This window comes from Dysidea avara, chromosome 1 (genome assembly GCF_963678975.1).
Source record: "Dysidea avara chromosome 1, odDysAvar1.4, whole genome shotgun sequence".
Classification (NCBI taxonomy): Eukaryota; Metazoa; Porifera; class Demospongiae; order Dictyoceratida; family Dysideidae; genus Dysidea; species Dysidea avara.
In genome coordinates this window covers 57048713-57075801 of record NC_089272.1, presented here as the reverse complement: position 1 = coordinate 57075801, position 27089 = coordinate 57048713, and the positions used below count along the sequence as shown (strand labels likewise).

The 27089-nt window shown below is 39.3% G+C and overlaps 2 protein-coding genes across 7 annotated transcripts in view; one reads left to right on the top strand and one right to left on the bottom strand.

The window, feature by feature from the left end:
- The window catches only part of LOC136237254 (methylmalonic aciduria type A protein, mitochondrial-like), a 16305-nt gene extending 1436 nt beyond the window's left edge, over positions 1 to 14869 (bottom strand). Inside the window, exons 1-10 of one of the 6 annotated variants that reach the window (XM_066027603.1) lie at positions 14757 to 14868; positions 14363 to 14478; positions 13370 to 13487; positions 12453 to 12658; positions 10286 to 10406; positions 9491 to 9535; positions 8663 to 8784; positions 6299 to 6448; positions 5125 to 5205; positions 3375 to 3457 (exon numbers count right to left, since the gene is read on the bottom strand). In XM_066027603.1, the coding sequence (XP_065883675.1) occupies positions 3375 to 3457; positions 5125 to 5205; positions 6299 to 6448; positions 8663 to 8784; positions 9491 to 9535; positions 10286 to 10406; positions 12453 to 12658; positions 13370 to 13487; positions 14363 to 14401 (965 nt within the window). In that variant the 5' untranslated portion in view covers positions 14402 to 14478; positions 14757 to 14868. Of the gene's footprint in view, positions 1 to 3374; positions 3458 to 5104; positions 5206 to 6298; positions 6449 to 8662; positions 8785 to 9490; positions 9536 to 10285; positions 10407 to 12452; positions 12659 to 13369; positions 13488 to 14362; positions 14479 to 14756 lie in introns of those variants that run through there. The other 5 variants (XM_066027608.1, XM_066027614.1, XM_066027595.1 and 2 more) reach the window with 5 other exon arrangements.
- LOC136247804 (collagen alpha-1(III) chain-like) overlaps positions 14534 to 27089 on the top strand; it is a 20380-nt gene continuing 7824 nt past the window's right edge. Inside the window, exons 1-18 of the mRNA XM_066039631.1 lie at positions 14534 to 15120; positions 15339 to 15420; positions 16292 to 16355; positions 16618 to 16752; positions 17049 to 17191; positions 17721 to 17838; positions 18254 to 18459; positions 18771 to 19014; positions 19079 to 19231; positions 19388 to 19521; positions 19736 to 19916; positions 21190 to 21341; positions 21548 to 21683; positions 22609 to 22740; positions 23037 to 23252; positions 24170 to 24366; positions 24600 to 24717; positions 24947 to 25117. Coding sequence (XP_065895703.1) covers positions 15110 to 15120; positions 15339 to 15420; positions 16292 to 16355; positions 16618 to 16752; positions 17049 to 17191; positions 17721 to 17838; positions 18254 to 18459; positions 18771 to 19014; positions 19079 to 19231; positions 19388 to 19521; positions 19736 to 19916; positions 21190 to 21341; positions 21548 to 21683; positions 22609 to 22740; positions 23037 to 23252; positions 24170 to 24366; positions 24600 to 24717; positions 24947 to 25117 — 2593 coding nt within the window. The 5' untranslated portion in view covers positions 14534 to 15109. The remainder of the gene's footprint in view (positions 15121 to 15338; positions 15421 to 16291; positions 16356 to 16617; positions 16753 to 17048; positions 17192 to 17720; positions 17839 to 18253; positions 18460 to 18770; positions 19015 to 19078; positions 19232 to 19387; positions 19522 to 19735; positions 19917 to 21189; positions 21342 to 21547; positions 21684 to 22608; positions 22741 to 23036; positions 23253 to 24169; positions 24367 to 24599; positions 24718 to 24946; positions 25118 to 27089) is intronic.

The window sequence follows — 27089 nt, the reverse complement described above, 5'->3', positions numbered from 1 at the left end:
GATTTAAGGTATTTCACAAAATGATACTTTTTTACTATTAATGGAACAATTAAACCATCACAAATGCTGTTTTCAACTAACTAGCTGAAGAAGAAAAAAAAGGTAAAGATAATTTTACATGGAAGTTTCATGGTCACCACAGACTATCAAAATTTGGTAGAGGAATCAGGTAAGCAAGCAAACAGCTATACACATGTGACTGTTCTATTAGGATGACTGCTGTATTAGAGTATCTCGAGTCAGTCTCTCACCTACCAAGGAGTATTCCCTATTTTTACCATGCCATTATTACAAATACAGCTAAACTATCATTATAAAAATGGTCAGTGTTGGGGCAATTATTTTTTAACAGTAACTTGTTACATATTACTTGCAACTGAACTATTTAGTTACAGTTACATATTACCCATAAAATAAAGTAACTATAATAATATTACATATTATATTACTTTGTTTCCACAGCCTTAAGCTGTCACGTGTGAAACTACCACCTAATCACGTGATATGATTGCGTTGTTGGACAATGTGCAAATCTTGGTTATAAGTAAGAAACTGGTGAATAAGCTTCATTCAGTAGGCTTCATTACTTCGTTGTGACTAGGCGTTACTCAGTGGATTACTAACGAGATTAGTAACTTCGATATTGTAGTAATAATATTACATAATATTATACTCGTTACAGTAACTTCATTACTTAGGTAACGCATTACATTAACGCCTAAATATTGATAAAGAAGATGACAACCAGCAAAAGACAGGGCACACACTATTTGGAACCCAAAAAGGCACATGCCACCAGTAAGTAGTGTTGCACTGATATGAGATTTGGCCAATATTCTGATAACCGATATTGGATAACATTTTCAAGCTGATAAATGTAGCCGATCTGATATAACACATGTGTCTATCTTGTAGCAATTTTTACTAGAAATTTGATTGTGAAGGATCAATTTAGCTTGTTTATAACAGCAGTATTGCTATTACAACAACTGACAGTACATTGAAGCAGTAATAACAATGCAGGAAAATGCAACTTGACACATTTGTAAACATCATGAGCACGTATTTCTAAATACATACATACATACGTAATACTGTATCTGTATCTGCTGCTATATTCATTGTGGTGCTGATCCGATACCGATATACAAAAAACACAGCCAATATATGGTTTTTCCAACAGCTAATCCAATTATCAGTGCAACACTACCAGTAAGTTTGTTATTGCAGTGTAAAATGGAGACCGTGCGCTGCTTTGTTTGCCTTGTAGCAGGCTGGCAGGACCACAATAAAGAGTTTTGGCAATTGCAATTTTTTTTAAAATTCTATATTCGGCTGCCGTGGTCCACAATTTTCTGGGTTTTTTTGCGAGCGTACAAAGAGTACTCTTTTTTCTAACCCCCTCCCCCCCAGCCCAAAGCGTACTGTATAAATGTTGACACATGGATGTATTGTATGGCTGAACAAACACATGGATACTTTTTTAATATTGCAAAATTCATGTTTGGTAATTGTTTTGTCTTTTAGGCATCTTATCATTTTGATGCTTTTGAAGCTGATGCCCTGAAAGAAACATTCCTACACACAGCGGGCAATAGTACCTGATGCACATTTGCAAATGTGTACATACACATCATAGAAATAGTTCTTGGCTATCTTCAATGTGTTCATACAAAACCATCCCAACACGGGCAGTAGCAACAGTAGTACTAGTTTGTTGGATATTCACCATAGTCTGAGGTGGAATGGAGTCAGGAGATGTGGGTACACTCTGCAGAGACAGGTTTTCTCTATAGGCAACCCACAACATAGGCGATTCTAAGGGGGGGCCAGGGGGGGCCATGGGCCTCCCCTGTTAAAAAATAACTTTTAAAAAATCTTGGGGAAAAGTTGCTGTATAGATTGGCATTGTTATTTTTAGCATTTTCCATGTTTTTAGAACAAATTTTAGGCTGTTTTCAAGCCTTTAAATTGCAAAAATCCTGCAGCGTCTGGGGGTTGCACCCCCAGACCCCCCTGAAAATTCTATTTTATACTATAGCCAAACAACAATAGTTATGCTGTTCCCTACTGCCCCCCCCCTGTAAGTCAGGTCTAGAATCGCCACTGACCACAACTATGTAGTGTAAACAAATTAGTACCCACATAATCCAGCCTCCCATACCCAACAGTATTCCTAAACCCACAACAACAACACCTTCTGCAGGTAGAAAACAAAAGCAACAAGCAGTGAAGCAACAAGCAGTGAAGCAACAAGCTATTCAGTTGTAACCGTTTATCAGTGTTAATTGCTAGGCTAAGACTAAAGAGAAAGAGTAAGTGCTGTTATAAAAAAATATAAAGCCTATAGTATGTGTTATCACGCTGACAACCGTCTTACCTGTAGATTCAATAAGCTTTATCTTTCCTTTAGCTTATAAAGCTTCTTTTCATTGGTAGCTAACCCTAGCTACGCTGTTTTCCAGAGTTCGCCGAAGCACAATTTTGTCCAATCATGTGCTGGCTTGGGCCCATGCATTAATAGCATCAGCTCGCTTTGGTCCACCATTTATAATTGGACACTAAATAAGTAGCAGTAGAGGTTTACTACTAGAGCCTTATCGCTACATTCGAATTTCTCGCCAACCCACATGATCAACATTTTAAAAACCGTACATGCGATTTTACCCCCTCTCCCTAGCGTATGGTTTGTATGCTCGTGAAAAAGCAGAAAATTGTGGACCACCCCTAAGTGTTTTCTTGTTTTTAATGCTGCATTTGATGTTAGATGGACTAATATTATGCTACATGCCTATTGTAATAGGGTGACTGGTTTATTACCTCACTGCTGCTCTGGAGTGGGCCACTGGTAAAGGTAGATTATCAATAGAACTCTGATAAATCATTAAAGAGGCACCATTGCCGTGTTTTGTTTTCTGCAGTGAAACCAGTAGATATAAGTGCAGCTATCTATATACAGCTTATAATACTTCACTAATATCTATACACACATGTAAGAAACAGAAAAGTAATGTATCAATATAGTTTCTTCACAAGAACACGATTGGGAACTAGCAGTAAGATTGGGGATGAAAGGTAAAGGCAAAGTGTAGAAGGTAGACATTCACCAGAACCTGAAAGCCATATGCCATATTTATAGTGGAACAAAATAATTGCATAATTGTGTAGCATTTCCTTACTTGCTCACATGGGTATAGACACACTCTAAAGCAAACACCACATCCAGTCCTTGTGGGACATGTACAGTATGTATTGCATTTCAAGGATGAAACTTTAACTGGTAGTTAACTTTTCACATACACACATACACACACACACACACACACACACACACACACACACACGCACAAACACATCATATTTTAAGCTCATACTTTTGCATCAGTTGCCATTGTACATTGTTCCACATCCATGTCTTTCTCTGCTCTTTTCTTCTCTCTTCAAAAGTCCCAACTTCCTAAATATAATATGTTGATTGTGTACCATCGAGCACACACACACACACACACACACACACACACACACACACACACACACACACACACACACACACACACACACACACACACACACACACACACACACACACACACACACACACACACACACACACACACACAAATGCACACACTGACACACACAAACACACATACATACGTACATACACACATACATACATACATACATACATACATACATACATACATACATACATACATACATACATACATACATACATACATACATACATACATACATACATACATACATACATACATACATACATACATGCATGCATAGTATATTAAAAATTATAAATTTAAAAATGAAGTAGGGATCCAAGCGATAAAAAGTAGTGGAACAAGAGATGAATGATGGTAGCTATTACAGTATAGCTCAGTGGAAATCCCTACTTTGGCATGGTTTATACTAGTTTAGATTTTTTTTTGTTAAAGCATACAGCTAACTATAAACGTGTGACCGTTCTATTAGGGTGACTGCTGTATTAGAGTATCTTGAGTCAGCCTACAATGATGTGATTATTAAATGCTAGCCCACTAGTGAACTGTGAGAGGCTAAAGCCTGTGAATACAGGAAGTCAGAAAGTGTGGTCACTATTCCGTTATAAATACAGCTTATCCTTAAATGGAGTGTGGTCATTGTGGTCTCGATCAATTATTAGAGTATCTCAAGTCAGCCTACCAACTTGAAGGTGTATGGTCACTATTCCATTATAAAAACAGCTAGCCTTAAAAGGGGTGTGGTCATAGTGGTGTTGATCAATAGATCGATAATGGGCATAGAATACAGAACATGATCTTGTGACCTATAAGATACAGGTATCTAGTACCTCCGTACAGTAGCATAGTCTTAAGTGTCTTAAATATTTTGTGGTGCCTATTATGCTGCTCAAAGAAAGTGTTGATAAGGAAAATTAATGCATCGATATGGTTTCGTTGCATGAAGAAGACGGAGGAACAGTTTGATTGAGATACAAGGAAAGACAAGATGCAGAGGGCACACATTCGTCGGAACTTCAAAAGGCACATCCCACTGGTGAGTTGGTTATTGTGGCATAAAATTGTGGCTGTGAGCTGCCTTGTTTGGCCTCTAGGCTTGTGTCCATGGTCAGGCAGTGAGTGAGTGAGCGAGCGAGTGAGTAAATGAGGCAGACAAAATTTCGAGTTTTGACAATTTTTAAAACAATTCTTCGTATACCCGGCCACCTGTAAGTGTCTTTCTTGTTAATAATGCTACATTTAGTGTTAGATGGACCAATATTATTCCGTAAAAGTGATTTTCGTCACATAAGATGTTTCTAGGATGATATTTAACGCAGCATTTTAGGCGTCATTGTTGGGAGGATCCTACTTGAACACTACTACCGTACTGTTTGATACATACATACATACATACATACATACATACATACATACATACATACATACATACATACATACTGTACACGCACGTGCACGCACACACACACACACACACACACACACACACACACACACACACACACACACACACACACACACACACACACACACACACACACACACACACACACACACACACACACACAAACAAACACACATACACAATGTAAAGTTACCGGACCAACATTGTATCTCTGAATTCCTCCATCACATTCCACACTTCTGATATTCCTTCATTATTCAGTGACGATAATCCTAACACCTGTAACACAACAAGTAAAGTTACTAGTCTTACTATAGTGAAACGGTCTATTCACTTTAGTCACAATAGTGCAATTACAAAGGTCACACACACTCACTCACTCAGACAGACAGACTGACTGACATACACACACATCACAGACAGACAGACAGACAAACAGACGCACGCACGCACGCACGCACGCACACACATGCTTCCAGACAGTCATCAACATGTCTAAAAATTGTTGGTCAGAAAATGATACAGAAGCCAACAAAGTGTCTAATAGTCTATGGCCAAAAATACAGCATCAAAAGAAAGAATGGCACCAGATTTATGTGACAACACGATTTGTTTGCATAATTTATAGAAATACATGGAGTAAAAAACACGCATTACATATACTGTAAATAATTTTATGTGTGTTTTAATCACTTCAGTAAGCAGTGAAGGAAGACTTGAATTGAAATATCTAATATACCAACTGATTCGCATCTTCATGGAGAGTAAGAATATCTTTGTTTTATTTATTAATGCTTTACAGCACAAGTGCTGAAGGTCTGTAGGACACCTGGTCCTACAGCCTGTTACCATAAAGCAAACATGAGTTAACGTGCATGTTTGGTTACATTGCGGTAAAAGGTAACTTAATCATCACCATTGCTAATCTTGAACAGCCTTCTTACTTAATAGCATGGATGTATTTAGGCCAAAACTATATATGTATCTTGATGAATGCCCTAGTTCACGGTGAATAGAATGACACAAGTCCCAACTCTGTAGCCAATTGCACTTGAGACGTAAATTACTTATGATCAATTAAACAAGCACAGGTAATTTTTTCCCATATACAGCACTGTACAAATTGATTGCTTTGCTCTATCGCTATAACTCCAAAAGCACTTATCAGATCGGACTAAAACTTTAACAGCGTATTGGTTTTGCCCTCTAGACAACAAAAAAGTCATAATATGAAAATGCAAACAAGTCGAGTTTTTGCTCAGTGGGTCAGTAAGTGAAAAACTCATTAACAGGATTACTATTAGGACCAAAAGTGAGCACAAAGCGTACGACAGGAAATCTTGACTTATACAACACACCTACACATACCTACCCGTGGTGACCAGTGTTTAGATTTCTTTCTGACCAGTTTCAGAGCACTAGTGTATTCTGCTTGTATCCTCCTAGCAGCTGGTAGGAGGTCTCCATCAGCTTTTGTGATGGCTATAACATCAGCCATCTCTACGATGCCTTTCTTTATTCCCTGTGTGAAGAAAGTAAATAGTGATATACACAAGCATACACCCTGTAATAGGTATGAACATGTGGTTAAGCATTACCATGAATTATGTACAGGAGGTACGTAAGTGCATAACAGATAAAGTGACAAATCTTCAGTATTGATGAATTGAACATTCACAAAACCAACTCTTTGTTAAATGTACAAGTAGAAGAAAAATGAGGAAATTTACGATTTAAAAAAGTAGCGAAACAAGACTAGACTGAAGTATAAGGATTAAATGTCGGTATATACAGAACCTCTCTTGTTTCACTGCTTTTTTCCTTTGATCCCTAATGACACACATGGTATCTTCTCACACAAGAATTAAACTGTAATTCTCCAGGTAAACCAGCCATTGTTAGAACTGGATCCTATAGTGTGGTAGCTCCACGTAGTGCTTAATCAACGAAACTCACAATGGCAGCTGTGCACAAAATTATTTCCTACAAAATGTTTATATACTAAATTTTACAAAACTTTTATGCTACAAAAATTTCACACCATGTGGTACTGTACATTTGGGATCATGGTGGCTTGGGCTTTGTTGCCCAACAAATATCACCCAAAAAACAGCCTCACTTTTCCTTTGTTACAGCTTGGCAATATTGGTCTGTGTTCAAATTTCTACGAAACTTTTATTTAACAGAATTTTATGCTGACTGATTAAATGACTAACTGATGCCTCCAGCCAAGCATAACTCAACAATGGATAAGGCTACAGGCTTAACTTTTTGTAACCCTCAGGCCTGTGTAACAGGCAGAACATAGCTGAAAACAAAGTATAATGGCCACTTCATTTCTCAGTAATTGATTGTTGGGACTTGCGTTTAGATGAAAAATTAATTTTATGGCATGCTTGGCACCATTCTTTCTTTTGATCCAGTATGTGTGGGTTCAGTAGTCATGATTATGTTATTGAAAAAGTAAACAAACAGTAGAAGGAATTTTTAGTTGGATGTTACCAATACAATGCAAGAGAGGCAATATATAGGATCCCCAGTTTGCAGTTTAAGGTGGTAAAAACTGGAGTTATTGTGTGGCACATGCCAAAAAAGATTATAGGTCTACACGGTTTATATTTTTAAGACATGGAGGAGTAATCACTTGTGACCCTATGAATGAAACTCTCAATCAAAAATTTAAAATTCCCCTAAATAGTGGTGAACTGCAGCACTCTGACCATTGATCAATGTGTAGTTTCCTACGATGGCTTTCTTTTGGGATGTAAACAGCCTCTTTCCTTTATAATACTGCCTTCAGACAGATTTGCCACAGCCTTCTCAACTTCCTCGTTCGCGGCACTGATTGCTCAGGGTTGATGGGATTTCACATGACAGTGGGCCATCAGGGGAAGGTAATACTGGTACTACTTGAGGTGATGAAGTCACCTTAACAAATTAATTAGAAGATGTGCATGTACATTGTGTATGTACGTAGCTTGCAAGGTCAACATAAGAGAACCCCGACCTTGCCACATGGTCAGGGACATGTCATTGGCCACACCACTAGCAAGCAATGCTGCTATATGTATATAAATATATATATATATATATATGTGTGTGTGTGTGTGTGACCATCTCAGCAAAAAACCTGCCTAGTTCAAACATGTAAGAAAAACAAAATCTATAAATATTGGTGAAATTATGCATGTTACAATAAAAAATCAATCTATTACAATCAAGTCTCAAATCAATTAAACCTATACACCATCTTATTCGCCTGAGTTTTGAATATCTTTGTTTCAGGCTCAACAGTGTACATGCCATTTACAAAGCAGTAAATGGACATGTATAAACAAGATCACTGTCATTCCTTCATTTAACACATCTATATGTATACTAAATGATCACAGTACAAAAACTATGCCTTGGTTGATTCACCAATTGATGGCGAACATTTTAAATAACTCTGTAGACCAATGTAAACAAATGCATGTAATTTATTTTCAGTATAGTTGCTGTACAAATCAATTTCTTTGCTCTCCCTCTCTCTCTGTGACTAGCGCTATACGAAACTATTCACCATAATAAGCTGAACCCTTGGTAACCCATTCCTTGGACACGGTAGATAATGCTGAGACAATTGAATAAAAAATATGAAAATTGTGCAAACTAAGCGGTTTACACTGACACGGTCACACACACAACCAGGCCCACCACACTACACATGCAGTAGGTACAAATAGACTATACTCACTTGTAGTTCATCCCCAGCTGCTGGAGGCAACAACAACACAAAGATGTCCACCATATCAGCTACTGCTATTTCAGATTGTCCCACTCCAACAGTCTCCACTATCACTGTACCATATCCTGCTCCTACAAGAACAAGATGTGATTGTAAGTGTACACTGTACATGTTGGTACAATTGTACAGCCACAATAGCTATTTGGTATAATGACTTGGTAGCTTCAAGCCACCATCCCTGCTAATACTATAGCAACCTAAGTTAGGACCTATAAGAAGACACCATCATTCAAGCAGTGAATAAATTACTGATAAGAATACAATGGTGAATTTGTGTGTATGCGTGTATGTGCGTGCATGCGTGCGCGCACATGTGTGTGTGTGTGCATATGTGTGCTGTGAGACAGTATAGCATGGCAGTCCAGTGGTAGGGGGATACAATGACTTAACAGGTCACTGTGTAATAAAGTCACTTGTCTCAACTGGTCATTGACCAAGTGTGTGCACAAAGTGGGAAAATGCTAAGGTCAGAAAGTTTGACTGGAAGAGACAGTATTTGAAAATCTTTGGGTTTGTGCTACACAAGTACATACATACTACTTCAATGATATATGTACAACGCACACACTACACACACAAAGCCTAGCAAAGCCTATAACTAATGTGCTAGACAGTCACACCTACTAAGTGAACCAGCACTACGTAACCTGTACTGTACTCAGCTGCTAGAGCCAGTGCAGGAAAATCTGAAGGACTAGTAACCCACAGGAGGGAACAGACAAACAAACAAACAGACACACACACCACACCACACACACACACATACACACTACAAACCTTCACAAAGAAGAATTGCTTCATTTGTGCTCCTTGTAACTCCACCTATACAATAAGCAAATAATAGTAGCTACAGATAACTGGAAAAAACATCAAGACGGTAATTTTTCACATCCCATCTTTGCAAAACCATACACATACATAAGAATAGGCACTTCATTAATTTCTTTATTAATGTTATCGTTTTGCATTGCTGTTCAGCAGGAAGGAGGCTGGGATAATGTTCTCTTAAGGATGTAGTTGAAGAGAGCAGTGAGAAAACCATACAAGACTTAGAAATATTTAAGAGACCATCTCATTGGTGTTGAGTGATACAATTTACCACTATATACACAATTTAAAACTGTGCAAACAATACCTATACAACAGCTCTATACTGTGACATCACTAGCAGTTAAGGGGGGGGGCTAATTTTCATCAACTAGCGATAATCAAAATTGGCAATTATCATGTGATCATTTTTGCCAATTATTAGAGTTTTTTGTTACAGTGAATAAGTGGACAATAATAGATAATCATGATAATGCCTCATGACAATAATTGTATAGCAGAGATGTCAATTATCATCCATCCCTATTATAAATACATAAAAGATCCTAAAGACATGAGATTACTACAGAGTAACTGGTGATTCTCAACTATTCGAGAACATCTGAGAATGGAACATGCCCCAGGCCACCTATGGTCTGGTTGCATGCTGTGTAAGCACACAAATCCATCCCCCCTTCCCTCTCTCATAACACCTTATATTTTTGCCCCCCTCCCAAGTTTTTTCCCAGATGAAGTGACACACACCTAGTGTTCCTGAAGACGGAGATGGTCTGATGTATGCCAGTGGATCTTGAGACAACTTGAGCATCCGTGTCTTGTCAGCCAATATTGATCCACCAGTCCTTGATGAAGATGGATCAATTGTCTACATACAACAATGAATGGCAATTAGTATAATAGTGTATTTGTCAGGCTTCTACCTAGAATGAATACAGTAAAGTGACAAAATAATATTGTTTCTTAGAATTTACCATCAAAGAATACTTTAGAACTAACTTTTCAGTGGTCAAGTAGGTCTCAAACATAGCTAAGGTGTACTTCATGACCTCATTAATAAGACCACCTCATTATAGTAACCATAATGTTATATTATATTTTACAAAACCAGGCTTCTGCAAAAATCCAATTCTTTGACTTTAACCACAAGCCTGGATGTGTGGAAGCTTGGTTTTATCAAATCCAGTCACATATTTAATGGATTCCAAGACTATCTCATTGTAATTTGTAGAGCCCAAACATGGTAAGTCTGCAGGATGGTTTGAGCATAGATTCACTCCATGGTTTGGCAAGTTACATGCCAAGCTTCCCATCTGTGCCCTTCATCATACAACACACAGTTTTGGTTGTACAAACACAACAGCATGTGACTTAAAAAATCAGATGATAAGACTGTGTCAAAATATTCAATTTTAATATTAGCACTAAAGTTAATTCCTTTCTAATACGCTACTGTACATGGAAGTTAAGATCAGGTCCCAAACATAGCTAAGGTGTACTTTACGATTTCATTGTAGTGGTCATGTAAATCAGGTAGTCCTATTGATAAAGTTTTACTCAATCACCATATACAATAATGTGCTAATAAAAATAATACATAATACTGTATAGCGGGTTTTTATAGCGAGGAATTAATTTTAGCATTTGGGATCATTCACTAAAATTTAATTCACGAGAATTTTGGCACCATGATAATGTCACTGTGTCATTTATCAAAGGTCACAGCTTCATCACTAAGCACTCTAAAAAGATACATTTTGCCCAGCAAAGCCAGGGATAAAGCTGTGAACGGTTAATGTGAATCGGAGCAAGAAGTACAGTGCACGTGACTAATGGCTCAAACTAAAAATGATATTTAGCAATTGAATCAATTACGATACGTGCAAAAATCCGATGTAGTAACACTTGTAACAAGCGCAAACCAGTTTGGTTTCAACTAACAGCGTGAAATCGTGGTACATGGCATCATACACGCAACTGTTGCATTGCTTTGTCAGCTGTCTTTCACATCCCTGGTTGTATCCATCGTTACACATAGTTCTGCATGGGCTGGGAGAAAGATTTAATAGAGAACTGGACCCTGCTAGTAGGTCTGCAGGCTACATCACATTTCTGCAGCTATCTTTTAATTTCACAGGAAATTTCAGACGCCACAATAACCCGCTATACGGTACATACAAACATGCCATACCACATGTAGCCCAAGAATTCAGCACAAACATACAGAATTATAATCTGGTATAGACTAAAGATTTGTCATAAATACCATCCAAATGAGCATGTACACTACTTTTGCAAATACTAATTTGTACGAGTGTCCAGTAACATGAATAGAATGTTAAAACACAATTGAAATTAATTTGTAACAGCAACTGTCTTCTCTGCTAGACTACAAACTCAATTTTGCTCTACAAAACTTCCACACAAGAAATAGCACAGTTGCTAATAGCGATCAGTCTGACCACCTGCCATATATTATCACTTATTGCTGGCCACAATACACACGATTACCTGCTAACTACATGATGTCACACATGGACACAGCAATGTATTAGGTTGCCCAACACACACACTAAAATAACATCTGCTTACTGAATACAAACACAGAGAGACAGGGACAAACATTAGTCTGAATCAGTGACCATGAAAAATTAAGCCATACAGCAAATATATCATCTAAAAAGCTAACCAAGTTTCTCCAACAGTTCAGCTCAATGGGTAATCAGTACAGAAGCTATTTAACTGCTATAATGGTACATGAATCACTATGGCGATTGTAGTAAAGTAGAAACAATCACTTGAAATGCCAACAGATGGTAGACCACCAATTATAGACTCTTTATACACTTGAAGTTTGTTTAGTAGACCAATTATTGGTTAGCATTGAAACATGACACTATTCACTACCACTTACTAGAACTGCTAGCTTCTTTCCAGCACTGGTCAACATTTGTCCGAATGTCTCAATGAAGGTTGATTTTCCAGCACCTGGGGGTCCTGACAGGCCAATCCTAAAAGTGATCGGTGCCTTTCTCAATTGTTCTAGTCGATGTTTGTGTGTTAGTAATGACGAAAGAAGCCATTGTGCTTGCTTCTGTTTTACTGGGTGTTTAGACTCCACTATTGCAGTAAAAGTACGTACACTGTAAACATACATATAAAATGTACGGGACCTGGTCCATACAGCATCTATATCAATGAACATTGGATTTAAAATTCACCTTACACCTTCCCAGGAGATGGTTCATACATTAGCTTATTAGATACAGTAGAGGAGTTCGTGGCTATAGTAAAAACACTTATCAATCTATATAGAGTGATGGCAAGATATTAATACAAACCTCTTTAGCCCAAACAATTACAAATATCATATGTATGATTACAGTGAAACCTGCACATGTATTGACTGACCAAAAGTGTCCTGATAATGGGATTATTAAGGTATCCTGATTTTCCAGGACAGTTTACATGCAAAGGGATGTTTAGGAACTATTACCAATTGTGCAGGTGTCCTCATTTTCAAACGTCTTGATTAACAGGTTCCACTATAACAAGCAGAATCCCATCAAGAGTTCATAATACAAGTAAGGAACTCTTGATCCCATGATACAGGTGATGACAGCCTCAAATGTGTTCTACACAATGTGCTATCAATGTCAAGATGTGGATACACCAAAACCTGTTCTGTATTTATGGAACAAATTTCTTTACTTGGCAGGTTATTCCTTGCACACAAATGACAGTGTTCAACTACACAGAAAATATATATAAAATTCACTTTTGTGGTCAAATTAATATACAACAACAAGTTGTAGACATACAGAAGCTCACCCAAAGTGATAGCCTCTGCTAAACTAGCTCGCTTCTCATCCAGCAATCCAGCCAAGATGTTATGTAATTTTGTTGTGACATAGTCCGAGGAGATTGCTCTTTTGAAATGACAACACGACTAAAACAACAGATGATATAAGTACATGCACGTATCACACAGATACTGGTCTCTCAAAAAGGGATACTCCCTACAATGGGAGCTGCTGTATACAAACATTAGTTAAGCTGAAACCTGCTGTAATGTGGGCACTTTAAAATGAGTATATTTGCATAATCCATAAGCCCCTTGAACGTACACATAAACTAAGGTGGAGATTCAAATGATGACCTAAAGTGATGATCTGACTTTAGACACTTGACTGGTGTAAACACCATATAGAAGTGTCTTGATTAATTATCAAGGAGTCAAATTTCAGGGTATCATTTTGATCAGGCACTGACTGCTGTAACAGTATAAATGGCCCATAACCATCCATGATTCAGAGATTCCACAATATAAACACTCACCAAGACACACATACATGTGTACATACAACATGCATACATGTACGTACAGGTACCTACAGCACACACATAGCTAATCCAGAAACCAGAATACAAGTATAAGAGAGTGCAGTATTTCCTCACCAAATCTAATATTTCTTGAATTACAGCACAAAACAAAAATAAGTAATGACATCACAGTTGACCACCTGTTACAGGTCATGATGTAGCTGGGCGGTGCACAGTGTGTTTATATTGACAACTAATAGTAGATAATGTGTTCTCTCATGTCATACCCTGTTATTACCAATAAACACCTCTCTTCAACCATATCGGTGTCATTGCTGTTAGCTCACTGGACTACTGGGAATTTGATATAATTCATTGGGACTTCATTAACACTTCTTTTATACTCAAGACAATGCTCCAAATGCTAGAGCTAGACACACTGAGAGACTGTAGCTTTTAGTTCATGCACGTATACAACTATGCATTAAAATACATGTGTACCTGCTTGAATGGAGAGGAAGATGGATTTGTGATGTACATGTGTACACCATAAGTTTTGTTGTTTGAAAATAAACTAACCACTTATGCAATCACATCATTGCAGTATTTTTGTAGATCTAGTGTACACATAATGATAAGATGTGAAAGATATTTACTGAAGGTGTACAAAAATTGAGTACCACAATCGATTATGTTAATGCGTTAACACCTCAAAGAAGAGTTAGGACGGAACAATACGATAGTCAATTTGGTGATATGATGACAGGAATGTAGACATGCTGGATGGGTTAAACCATTTTCAGATCATGAACAGCCAGGGATTTTATCGTTAAGACTTTTCAGATTGTAAACGATGTGATATTACTGACTCGTGGAGTTACAAGGATTTACTTACCCTTCTCCACGCCACTGCAAGCTCGCTACTGGGCCACATCTGAGTGTTCGCTCCTAACCCCGCCTCTTCGCTTCAATGCGTGACTAGACAACGTCACGTGACATAAAGAAACCTATGAAATGACGTCGCGAAGCCGTACCGCGCCCTGGAGAAATAGGCTGGAGTTTACTTAAATCTGCCACAATTGACGGATTTTGTCCGCTCAGTTAGCTGCAGAAAGCTCAGCTCTCAACGTTTTTGCTGAAAATCAGGAAGGTTTTCTACTCTGCTTATTTTAAAAGCTCATCCCCTTACAGTGAGCTAATAATCAGCTGTACAGTGAAGACAGCTATAGTTGGCTGACAATTAGGAAGATGGAAGTGAGGTAAGGTCTCTTTTGTAACATGGATTCTTTTCCTTTTTTATTTTCTTAGTAGCCATTGTGTTTAGTATTGTTATGGAACATGTAAATGGTGATTGTAGATTTAGCTAGCTAAAGTGTTTTCATTTACCATTAGTGAATTATCTGTTCCTTTTAAAGTATTATTCTCTAAATGTGTGCCAACATATTGTATGTTAATCTTGTTATGTTTTGTTATACAGAAGACTTTCCACTCGAGATACCGTGCCAGTGTTACTATTGGCATGCTTGACAATTTCAAGTATCTTAACAAGTTGTGCTAGAGTGAGTGACATGTCACGTGACGTGCATGTGTGTTGTACAAAGTTAATGTAATGTCTCATATAGTTATAATGTTAGCCTGAAGTGTTAGCTACCGACTGTATATATGGGTTAGGCCAGATACATATACTAAAAGTTTTACACAGAGAAAGAGCTGAATATTTGGTTTATTTTTTTGTCAAGAAATAGTGTTTTAAAAATCTATAGCTGTGGCTGCTGTAAAAGTCCCTTGAGCTGCTGATTACTGACTACATCAATTAACAACTGACTTGACAATTGTCTGAGATCGATCCCTAATTACCACTTGTTGCTGTTAATTTGAGAGGTAATATGGACATTACTGATGTTACCAGGTCCATGTCATGAGCAGTGAACACTGCATTATTAGATTTTTACTAGCTAACAGCTAAATCATTTTCAAATTGAGCTACTGTAATAACATGATGATAATGTATTGTGTGGTATCTCTGTTGCTGCATGGAATTATAAAAATATGCTAAACAAATATGTGCCATTCGTACCTGAGTCACTTTCAGATCATGGAACACACCCAGATAAAAGGAATCATGGTTGAGTGGTTGGTTTTGTCTTTTGTGTCATTCCAGAGAAGTTCACAAGGGTCATTACTGCTAATGTCTTTGTGGTCCCGTCATATTACATTGAGTCTGGCTGGCCACCTGCTAGTGATGTAGTTATTTTGTTTGGTGGGGCTCACCACAAATTACATTGGAGTTGTCATGAAAAATAGGAACAGAATGTGTAGTTATGTGGCTTCCGTGTTTTGTATGGCTTTGTATGGTAACCATGGGAACAGGGTTTATATTGGTTGTTTTAACTGCTTTGTTATGTCATTATTTTTGTTTTTTTTCTGTAGGCAAGTGAATTAAACGTTGAACTCAACAGTAGACATACAAGACAGACAGAGACTGGCCCAAGAGGTACGTATTGTATTTGATGGGCTAGGTTTTCCGGACCAGTTGGGACCAAATTTTTTTTCCCAGTGGCATTACCAGCCTTTATACCAGCAGTCATCACCAGAGCTAACTATACAGCTTGGGCTGACAGCTGTGCCCAGTAAACTGAGCTTATATCCCTGGTTTTAGTGGTTTGACTACGAACAATAGGACAAAATTGACAAGCCACATATATGCTCAGCCTTCACCTGCAATAGACATCATAATGGTTTCTAATCTTCCACAGGTGCTCCTGGTATACCTGGTCTACCAGGCTTGAGGGGAGAGAAAGGACAGAAGGGATGGATTGGTGAACCAGGAACCAAAGGAATCCCCGGAGGACCAGGCCCAGTTGGTCCGCCAGGGGAGCCCGGAGATACAGGTTAGCTAACCAGTTCAACAGGTTTTTTGCAGTATAACAAGTTGCTAATATGGTGACCATTATTGTAGTCTATGTAATGTACTGCCAACTGGAATTGCTATAGTGAGCTTTGTTTGTACACAAGTGTTTAGTCATTTTAAAGTTTTCTTCCTACAGTTATATATGTATATGTGCAAATATGGTATGACAGAGTAATAAACTACAACCTTTAGAGCATACATATAGAATAATCTAGAGCTAAGGATTTGTGTGGGTATGTTACAAGGTTTATTTTGGTTCCTAAATCTCTTCAACAGGTCCTAGAGGTCCAATTGGTGCTCCTGGTATCCCAGGAAACCGTGGTCTCAATGGAATGAAAGGTGAACAAGGTGACCCAGGTATGGATGGTGAACGAGGTACAAAAGGAATCCCAGGAATGCCCGGAGAACCTGGAGTAATGGTAAGATGTTATTCACGAGACACTGTTGTGCATGGCAAAACAGAACTATGTTATTTGTACCACAAATGTAACAGATAGAGTGTTGTGAAGGTGGCCTTATTTGATGAAGTTACATAGATACACTATGCTCAGTTATAAAATTTGTGACCATTGATACAGTATATTTGTGACCAAGGTAAATATGTGACCGGATTTGCGAAAAGGTACCTTTTCCACACATTTTACATACTAGCAAACAAAATGATGTAACAGTTTACTTCGTCTACTGATTAACTGTCTCTTAGTATCAAATTGTAGCCAGATACTGTAGCTACACTCATGAAAAATATCAGGATAATATATGCAACGATTAAAACGCTATGAAGCTTCAAAGTTCAAAAAATGGGTCAAATTTTGTGTGTGAAAAAGGTTCCTTTTTGCAAATCCGGTCACATATGCACTCCACAAGTATAGCCAAGCATCAGTTTACAAATCCCACTTTTATGCGGACATGTATATAAATATGTTAGTATGATATCAATCATTTTAGGGTCCCATGGGTATGCAAGGACCAAGAGGATTCAATGGTACTGATGGTAGGGATGGTACCCCTGGAGTACCTGGAAGTGATGGGATGACAGGAATGCGGGGAGCTCGAGGAGTAAGAGGTATGGTAACATGTCACAAATGTGTTTGTGATAAAACAACCACCAAGCTAAACTGACTAATATAACACAGCATGTACAGTATACTAAAGATGAAAGTTTTGGTACAGATTAGTGGCCACCTGTATAGAAAGACCACCTCTCTAAGAAGATTAACTTTGAATTTTCCAAATGAGAAGTTTAAGGTCTAATCCACCTGTCTACGTATATACCATGCAGCCTCTGGTTAGAAAACATTTTTTTGTTTTCTTCATACATGAAACTTTAGCTGCAAGAATATGTGATATATTACATTTTGCTCAGAAACCTGAGATTTAATTCATATGAAAGATACATGTATTTCTGCACTAATATCTGATAATAGGAGCTTTTTTCTGATGCAAGATTCTTTACTGTATGTTTTACTATTTTTCTTCAGGTCGTGACGGTGATCAAGGAGCCCCAGGTGTACCTGGCATACAAGGTTTACCTGGCCCAGAGGGACCTGCTGGAGACCCTGGTGGTAAAGGAGTCCCTGGTGTTCAGGGACCACCCGGACCTGAAGGTGTTAATGGGATGAAAGGAGAGCCTGGTAATCCTGGATTACCTGGTAACGTGACCGCTTTAAACATCACTGGACCTCCGGTAGGCGTTGTGATTATCAACGTGTCCACACTTCAGAGTAGCAGTTCCATTGTGCCCTCCCAAGATATTCGAATATAAGCTCCCGCTTAAGTGCCACACATGATGTCTTCATAGTTCCATATGGACGTAATAGCATTATACAGTTAGACCTCCATGTTCTGGACACTGCTCCAATCCTACTGTATTTTTCTACACTAGTACAGATGTCTTGCTAAAGGTGCCAGACACCTATGTTTTTTACCCTATTGGGTTACAGTATTCAATCCAGCTATTTCTGTGATATCAAGAGATGTGTACATTGTACATTTCAGGGTTTGCCTGGCCCACCTGGTCGCAAGGGATTCCCAGGAGATTCTGGTCCCCCAGGACCAAGGGGGCCTGAAGGACCTGCAGGACCACCTGGAAATGATGGACCTCCGGGACAACGTGGTCGTCAAGGTCCTGCTGGTACCCCAGGAGATGATGGAATGAAAGGAATGAAGGGAGAAGTTGGAGAAACAGGGGCACAAGGTACTCCTGGTGATATAGGACCAGAAGGCCCAGCAGGAGCGACAGGTACTATAGTTGGCTGTGTATGAGTATGCATAGGTTCCACTATACTGTATGTTACATTGTATAGGCCCAAGAGGAGACCGTGGTCTACAAGGAATTAAGGGTGAACAGGGAGAACCAGGTGTCAGAGGTGACATTGGCCCACAGGGCGATCAAGGAGAGAAGGGTGGCCAAGGTGATGTAGGCGCAACTGGAGAAAAGGGAATGCAAGGAGATGACGGTACGGTCAATTTATTATTTCATTTACATAACATCTGTATTGAATTGTGGACAATACTGTATAATGCAATAGATATATTTCAGTAGAGCAGCAAGTAAGTGTGTATCTATATGTATACGTGGTGAAGTCACCAGCTACATACTGTGTGTTCTGTAGGTGCAAGAGGGATGAAAGGAGAGGCTGGAGTGGATGGAGCTGTCGGTGCAAAAGGTCAAAAAGGTGAAATTGGTATAACAGGTCCTGTGGGACCACAAGGTGAAATTGGAGTTACGGGAGAGAGGGGAATGAAGGTACGCACACATGCATAGGCAGAAAACTAACTGTACAGTATGTGTGATCTGTGTAGTGTGTATCATTGACGTGTGTGTATATTATCAGGCTCCCTAGTTGTGTAATACTTTACACTATTACAGACAAGTACAGATATATTTTTACTTACATACAGCACAGCATTTACACATTGACTTAATTGTGGTCTGTGTAGTTAGTTCCTTCCACTAATAGGGTGAACCTGGTAATGATGGAAGTGATGGTAGTGACGGACAAAGAGGTGATCCTGGTGCTGATGGTATGAAGGGAGAACAAGGAGCTCAGGGTATTCCTGGTACGGATGGTATGGATGGGGAACCTGGTGAGGCTGGACCACAAGGAATAAGTGGACCACAAGGACAGAGAGGACAGAGAGGTGAGTATACTACTGGGTTACCCTATGTACATGATTAGAGGCATTATGTACATGTAATAGGCACACACATAAATTAATAACATACTAACATGCACACAGAACTCACCTTATACCGTATAACAACTAAATTTGGCAGTCAGCTAAATATGGCGAATTGGCGATTTGTCATCAAACTGCCAAATTTAAAATTCGTCAATATTAATTATTTTCTTACATAACTTGTATCCAAGCTTTTGATAGCAGTAGATTTTAACAAATCAAGTGTGGCTTCATAGATACTACTTAAACACACCTTACTGGTTAGTTAGTGCATGCAATGAGTGTGGCTCATGACATAAGCTGTCTGCTGTTAGACTAGACTAGATAGAACTCATATTTGATTAGTGGGCATGGCTCTGCAACATACATGGTTTTATGCACAGTCATTGATAAATGGGTGAGACTCTATACATATACCTACAGAGAGACACACATGATCCTGATAAGTGGACATGGCCCACGAAAGAAACTAGAACCTTTGAAGCAGGTCAGACTGGATCTGGTTTTAATCATGAAAGCGATCCGGCCAGACTGATACATGCAGTGGCTGAATCCATAAGATAAATGTTTCTGCACAAATAGATTCGGCATGCACGCTTTGTCCTTCTGTCAGCCATGCAACGGTGCACCACCAATTTTTCTGTGAGACCATTTCGCCAAATTAAATTTTCGTCAATTGCAATTTTATAGCAAATCGCCAAATATTAGTTCTACCAATATTTGCTATTATATGGTATACAGTGTGTACATACATACATACGTACGTACGTGCATGCAAACTGGGCAAGAAACTTTACTCACATTTCTCCAGTCTACCCAGCTGTATAATATGCACCTGGTGGCCTGTTGTCAACTGGGGAAGCAGCCTACCCAGCTGTAACATCAATGGGTACCTGGTATAAACTGGGGAAGAAAATGCCAACTGTACATGTCCTTGTCTCATTTAGTGGTGTTGTAGTCATTCTTCGGGTTCCACAACCTCTCTCTGTGAGACCTAGCCAGTCCTCTTGCGGATTACTAGTCCTGCACCAGAAGGATTTGCCTGCACAACACTCAAGTGCCTCAGTAGTGCACAGTGCTGGTTCGCTGGGCAGCAGTAGCTGTGTTTCACACGGCTGCTGTAGCGTTTGCTTTGCTCCAGAACCATCTTAATACTAACACATACATATGTACATACCTCATTCAAATACTCTAATAGAATATAATCCTCATGACTATGTATTTACCATTTTAGGGATGAAAGGTGAAATGGGCACCCGAGGACCAGCAGGCACAGATGGTACTGATGGCACACCTGGTGCAGATGGTGCTCAAGGACCTCAAGGAGAAAGAGGAGACCAGGGACCCGCTGGTGACCCTGGTGCAACCGGAATGAAAGGACAAAAGGTAAATGACATTGTTTTTGCACATGTAAAATGCTGAAAGTTTTTTTAAGACTTTTAGTCTACAGTTTGCAAGTATTTGTACTGTATTACAAATTTAATTGTCTTATTCTGTCTAATATTTGAATGGATTTTGGTTATGTTGGTTATTTTTGGTTATTTTGTAATTATTTTTATAACACTTGGTTTTAACATTGCGTGTTATATTAGGGAGAAGCTGGTAACGATGGATCTGATGGAACTCCTGGTAATGATGGAAGAGATGGTGATGATGGAATGAAAGGCCAGAAGGGAGAAACTGGATCAGATGGTGCTGTAGGAATGACTGGTCCCCCTGGAGCCACTGGTAAGCCAAAGTTTACAGTATTTTGTATGTTAAAATAAATCATCTAAGGTACTGCCCAAGCACAACGTCGCACTCGCTCGCACACACAACTCTGCTTGAGAGTTTAAAAATTGATAATTAAGGGGCGTGGCAACTGTTTTACTTGCGATCTTCGTGAACGAAACAGCTGCCATGTTGTCTCGCGAGCGAAACAGTTGCCACGCCCCTCAATTAGCGATTTTTAAAATCTCGAGCAAAGTTGCGTGTGCAAGCAAGTGCGACATTGCGCTTGGGCTGTACCGTATGCATAAATACATATACACATTGGTCCCAAATCAATTGTACTAACAGATTTTGCATTGCTTAAGGTCACTTATGAATGTCCCCCTCAACCTCCCACTAAAATGCCATTACGATACACCTCGTCCCATTACAGTAACCCTAACCCAACCCCCATCATTCCCACAACCAGCTACATAGCACTGAGGAGATACGTAGCTGCCCACTAGTGCAAGCTACTGTAATTATATTTCAACAATCATTTACTCAAGTATAGTGCAGCAGTAAATGGCAGCATGGTGAGGTAGAACAGGGATCAGAACCAATTTTAAAGCATGCATAATTTAGGAGTTGATGACCCACACAACTCCAAGGGAAAAACCCAGCAGACCACCTAAGCTTTGAGATTGCAAAAATATGCCAGGAAAAACCTGAAAGTTATAAACTCTGTACTGTATATGCTAGCCCATGTGTTCCCTCCATTAGCGGGAGCTTATTTTCTGTCTAATTCACAAGCTCAAACGACAGAAAATACATTACGTATATCCTTACAAAGAACAAATATTAAGGAATACAGTTCACTGTATCTTTCCATAAGCAATATGTGTATGTCTGAGCTTTCCACTTTGTGTTAGATCACCTTCTATAAATTCGTTACTCATTACAGGTCAAGCAGGAGCTAAGGGCGACCCAGGTGTAATGGGCCTACCTGGTACATCTACTGATGGACAGAAGGGAGACCCTGGTACTCCAGGAGAAAATGGAGTAACGGGTCAAGCTGGTAATGATGGACTACCTGGTATGTCTGTCTGTCTGTCTGTATGTTTGTGTTGTGTGTCTACCCAGGAGACATGGTTTAGTCCCCTAGGGGTTACTAGTCTGGCCCTGAGTCAGTACTAAACTGCACCAGAACAGTGCCCTGGGTGGGCATGAGGCACATAGCTAAATGCTTTGCTTTTTGCTTTGTGTGTGATCGTGCATGTACAGTGTGTGTATTGTGTGTGTGCGTGTGTGCGTGTGTGTGTGTGTGTGTGTGTGTGTGTGTGTGTTGCATGTTGTTCTGTAATATTCATGTACATTATCATGTCACTATAGGAGAGGCAGGCCCACCTGGTATAAATGGAACTGATGGAGTAAAGGGTGAAGTCGGACCAATTGGGATGACGGGTATGCCAGGGAATGATGGTGTCCCAGGAATACAAGGCCCAGCTGGGGAGAAAGGCCAGAAGGGAGATATGGGAGAAGCTGGGTCACCAGGAACAAATGGTGACCCTGGAACTGATGGTACACCTGGACAACAAGGACCTAAAGGTATGTATTGATGTCATTACATAATAAGTTATGTGCACAGTAGTCCTCTTTGTAATGAGATTACATGTGCCTACATGCATCTGGCTCAATGGCTGTATACCATCATGTAGTGGCAGTACTGTATATAACTTTGGCGAGTAGCTCTTGGTGAAAAACACTTTGGCTAATTGCCATGTTTTGTTCACTACACAGTGACGTTTATTAGGTACAGTGTAACAAGGGCGGAAACTACATGTGTACTTGACAAAAAAAAATTGGCTGCTATATGGTAGACGACAATACCGTTTATTATACCTTTCAGTGCTGAAAATGTGCATTTCCTGTGGCTTAATATGCTATCGTGAATTGACACCTTGTGTTGTTAGGGAAAAGTACTGGAACACAAAGGAGGACAAGGGCAAGTCCATGATGTGTGTATTGTATGTATTGTGGTCCCTCGATTATCCGGTCATTGATTATCTGAACTGTGAAGGTGACTGTTCCATTAGAGTATTTTGCCTAAAGTGTGTGTTCTATTAGAGTATGCAGAGTGCATACTTACATGTACAGTATATGTGCGTAAGTATTCTAACATATTTTTGTTTTGATGATTGTACAACACCTATCTATTATATGTGCCAACATGTGGCTGCAAATAAAGGCATTCCACAATTGTTGAAACACAGCTATATCCTGAGTGCTATGCTCTTTTGCACCATGCAACTTGTTAGCTCCTGCTGTCACTTATTGCTTATACATACAAGGAGGACAATTCTTCAGCATACATAACCTTTGTAGTACAAAAGGGTGTATAGTAGCACATATGTGTGTAGCTTTATTGTGTTTGTATGAATATAAGATTCTCTCACAAATTTGTTCTATCTGTTTTCTATTGTTCCTTGCTGGTCTATTAACCTCTGGTTGCGTTGTTCACTCAGGTGACATGGGTGAAGCAGGTACTCCTGGGAGTGACGGACCTCCTGGTCCGAATGGGGAGACAGGCCAGAAAGGAGAACCTGGCGCTGATGGGTCAGATGGAGCTAATGGAGAGAAGGGAGAGAAAGGGGAGGCAGGTGATCAAGGACGAAGAGGATCACGAGGTGATGTTGGCACACCTGGTGCAGAAGGTGCTAAGGTACATATGCATATTCATTGCGTCCACACACGCAAAGAATACACAGTTGTATGTAAACATGTGTACAAAAACACATAAATAGATACAGCACATAAATACACATGTACATAACACAATTATATAATGCTTCCATACATGTATTCATGTAAAGCAAATTAGCTGTACAACAAATACAGTACATGAATGTTATTGTATTGAGAGTGCCATTAATATCTTGTTACACATTACTCTAGGGTGAAGTTGGTGCAGCAGGCGTCCCAGGTAATGATGGTTCACCTGGTGACCGCGGCCCACAAGGTATAGATGGACCACCTGGTCCTGCTGGAGAGGATGGCATGAAGGGAGAAAGAGGTAAGAGCATGTGCACACCAATACTATAGAGGTTTTAAAATCGGGAGTTTTTTTATGCATCACTAGATAGAAACATTTTTATCCAATTTAACAAAGAATTCTTGCTGTGCCACATCCCCTAATACAGACAATAGGCTGTTGTGTTAAAGCCCAATTTTGGGATTCCTGAGAATTGAATTACTCTAATAGGGCAACCAGAAATTCTATTTTAATATATTTAATTTGTTAGGTGAAAAGGGTAGTCAAGGTGATCAGGGCAGTGCTGGAGACCCTGGCCCTCAAGGACAAGACGGAGATCAAGGATCACCAGGATTAACAGGTGCTAAAGGAGATCAAGGAGATCAAGGCAGTGACGGACCACCCGGACCTCAAGGAGCAGATGGTGCACAAGGAATGAAAGGTGAGTATGTTTTTATTGGAAGTGCAATCCCACTGACAATCTGTGAATAAAGCCTGTGGGTACAGGTAGTAGTCAGAATCTTCACATTAAAATTCTGTTTAATACAAAAATTTCCCAGACCCAGTAGTGACTTGATCCTACAGCAACATGCAGTCTAGGCATGTGCCGAAGAAGCCACAACATCTGGGATCTGGAATGTTCTCTGCATTTAACCTCAGCATTGACTGGGAGTGTATAAACAGTGGAATGGACTACTGGAATGGTGGAATTGAATTTTTTTAAAGGTCAATATCAGTTTTTACATCCAAATAAGTATAGCCCCTCCCATTAAGTAAGCAAATAAATAGGATTCCACTTAAAGTCAGCTATTTTAGCATAATTCACCTCACCATAGACAAAATTTACCAATGTAATGTACTGCAAGTCAGTTATGAACATGCACAATAGCAGTTTATTAGGACTCCTGACTTAACACTTGTTCCCAAATGATAAAGAAGTTAGCTAGCTAGCTGATTACATGTATGCATTGTAAAAGTACATTCACTGTATAATGAAGTATTCATTTATTTATTATCAACTTTACCAGTTAGGCACTGGAGGGGGTGAACACAGAAGGCAGAGCCTGTACGAGGTGTTCACCACTAACCTAGGAGCCTAAGCAAAAATATTTGGGTAAAGTGAAACTGGACTATCTTGTAAGCGTTTACAATGAGCCTTTTCTACAATTATATCAAAAAACAAAATTTAAGCCAGATTCTCTGTGGCAGTGCCACAATGCACACTGAACTGAACCTTCATTGAGACAGTTAGTTTCAGACAAATATTGAGTTATAAGTCATACAAGTGCTATGGTGAGGAAAAGTATGCTAAACGAGCTGACTTCAATGGGAATCCTATTGTTTGGTAGTGTCTAATCACTGGACTGGAATTTTTTGGTTTTACACATTTTTAAGGGTGGGGTTACTGTACATTTGGGTGACTTGTGACAACATTTCAGCATTGAGTGGTGAATATGATACTTTAATCCTAAAAAGTTACTGTGATTAGCCAAATGGATTCAATTAAATGCATTTAATACGCTGCTACTGTACTGTATAGCAGATACTCACATATGTGTATACCCAGAAATGTTTCTCTCACTGGGCAAAGGCATAGGAACGATTTTCAGAGTGGGGGGGCCAAAGATAGCCATAACCAGTCAACCATAAACTGATTAATACCCTTGCAGACACACAGGGACTGGCTCCTCAGTACCAATTCATACGTGCGTTTATATAAAGGTGTTGTGGGGTGTGTTATCACTAGCTAATAGCCCTACACCTATACTACATAGCTATATCTCTTCACTCCCTATCCTGCATGCCGCTATGCTCCTCTACACCTACTGCATGTGCTTGATGCATGTATATATCACGTGAGAAATCATGGTCATATGAAGGTCTTTTCTTTATGCTAGCTTTACGTACTTCACGCTGCAAGGATTACAGCATTAATAGTGGTTATCCACAAAGTGAAACATCGTCACTTTTAAGGAACTACAAGCTGGGATGTCTGCTCTATCAGGTGTTCCCAAACGTGAAGATCACATGAATACCACACTGCATTCACGGTTGGCCACTTTGAGTTTCAACATCCTTGTTTGTTTCTCTTGATGAATCAACTTCACCACAAGTCTTAATAATTTCTGGTTTAATCGTCGGTATGAGTCCAGCAACTCCCATACACCCGCGTACTACAGTGTGACTCTTAGATCTGTTACTACCCTCAATTCGAGTTAACTTTCCCACATCATATAATGCCACGGATATGACACTCTTTCTACTGTTTAAACTTCTCACTGCACGGGATCCAGGAAATATTTGAACAACAGATATCACGTGCAAGCATAACAGAAATAAAATTACAGGCGCTTTTGGCTTATTTAATAATGGCTTGACAGTTGCGGTGGACTGGTGATGCCACACCCCAGAGT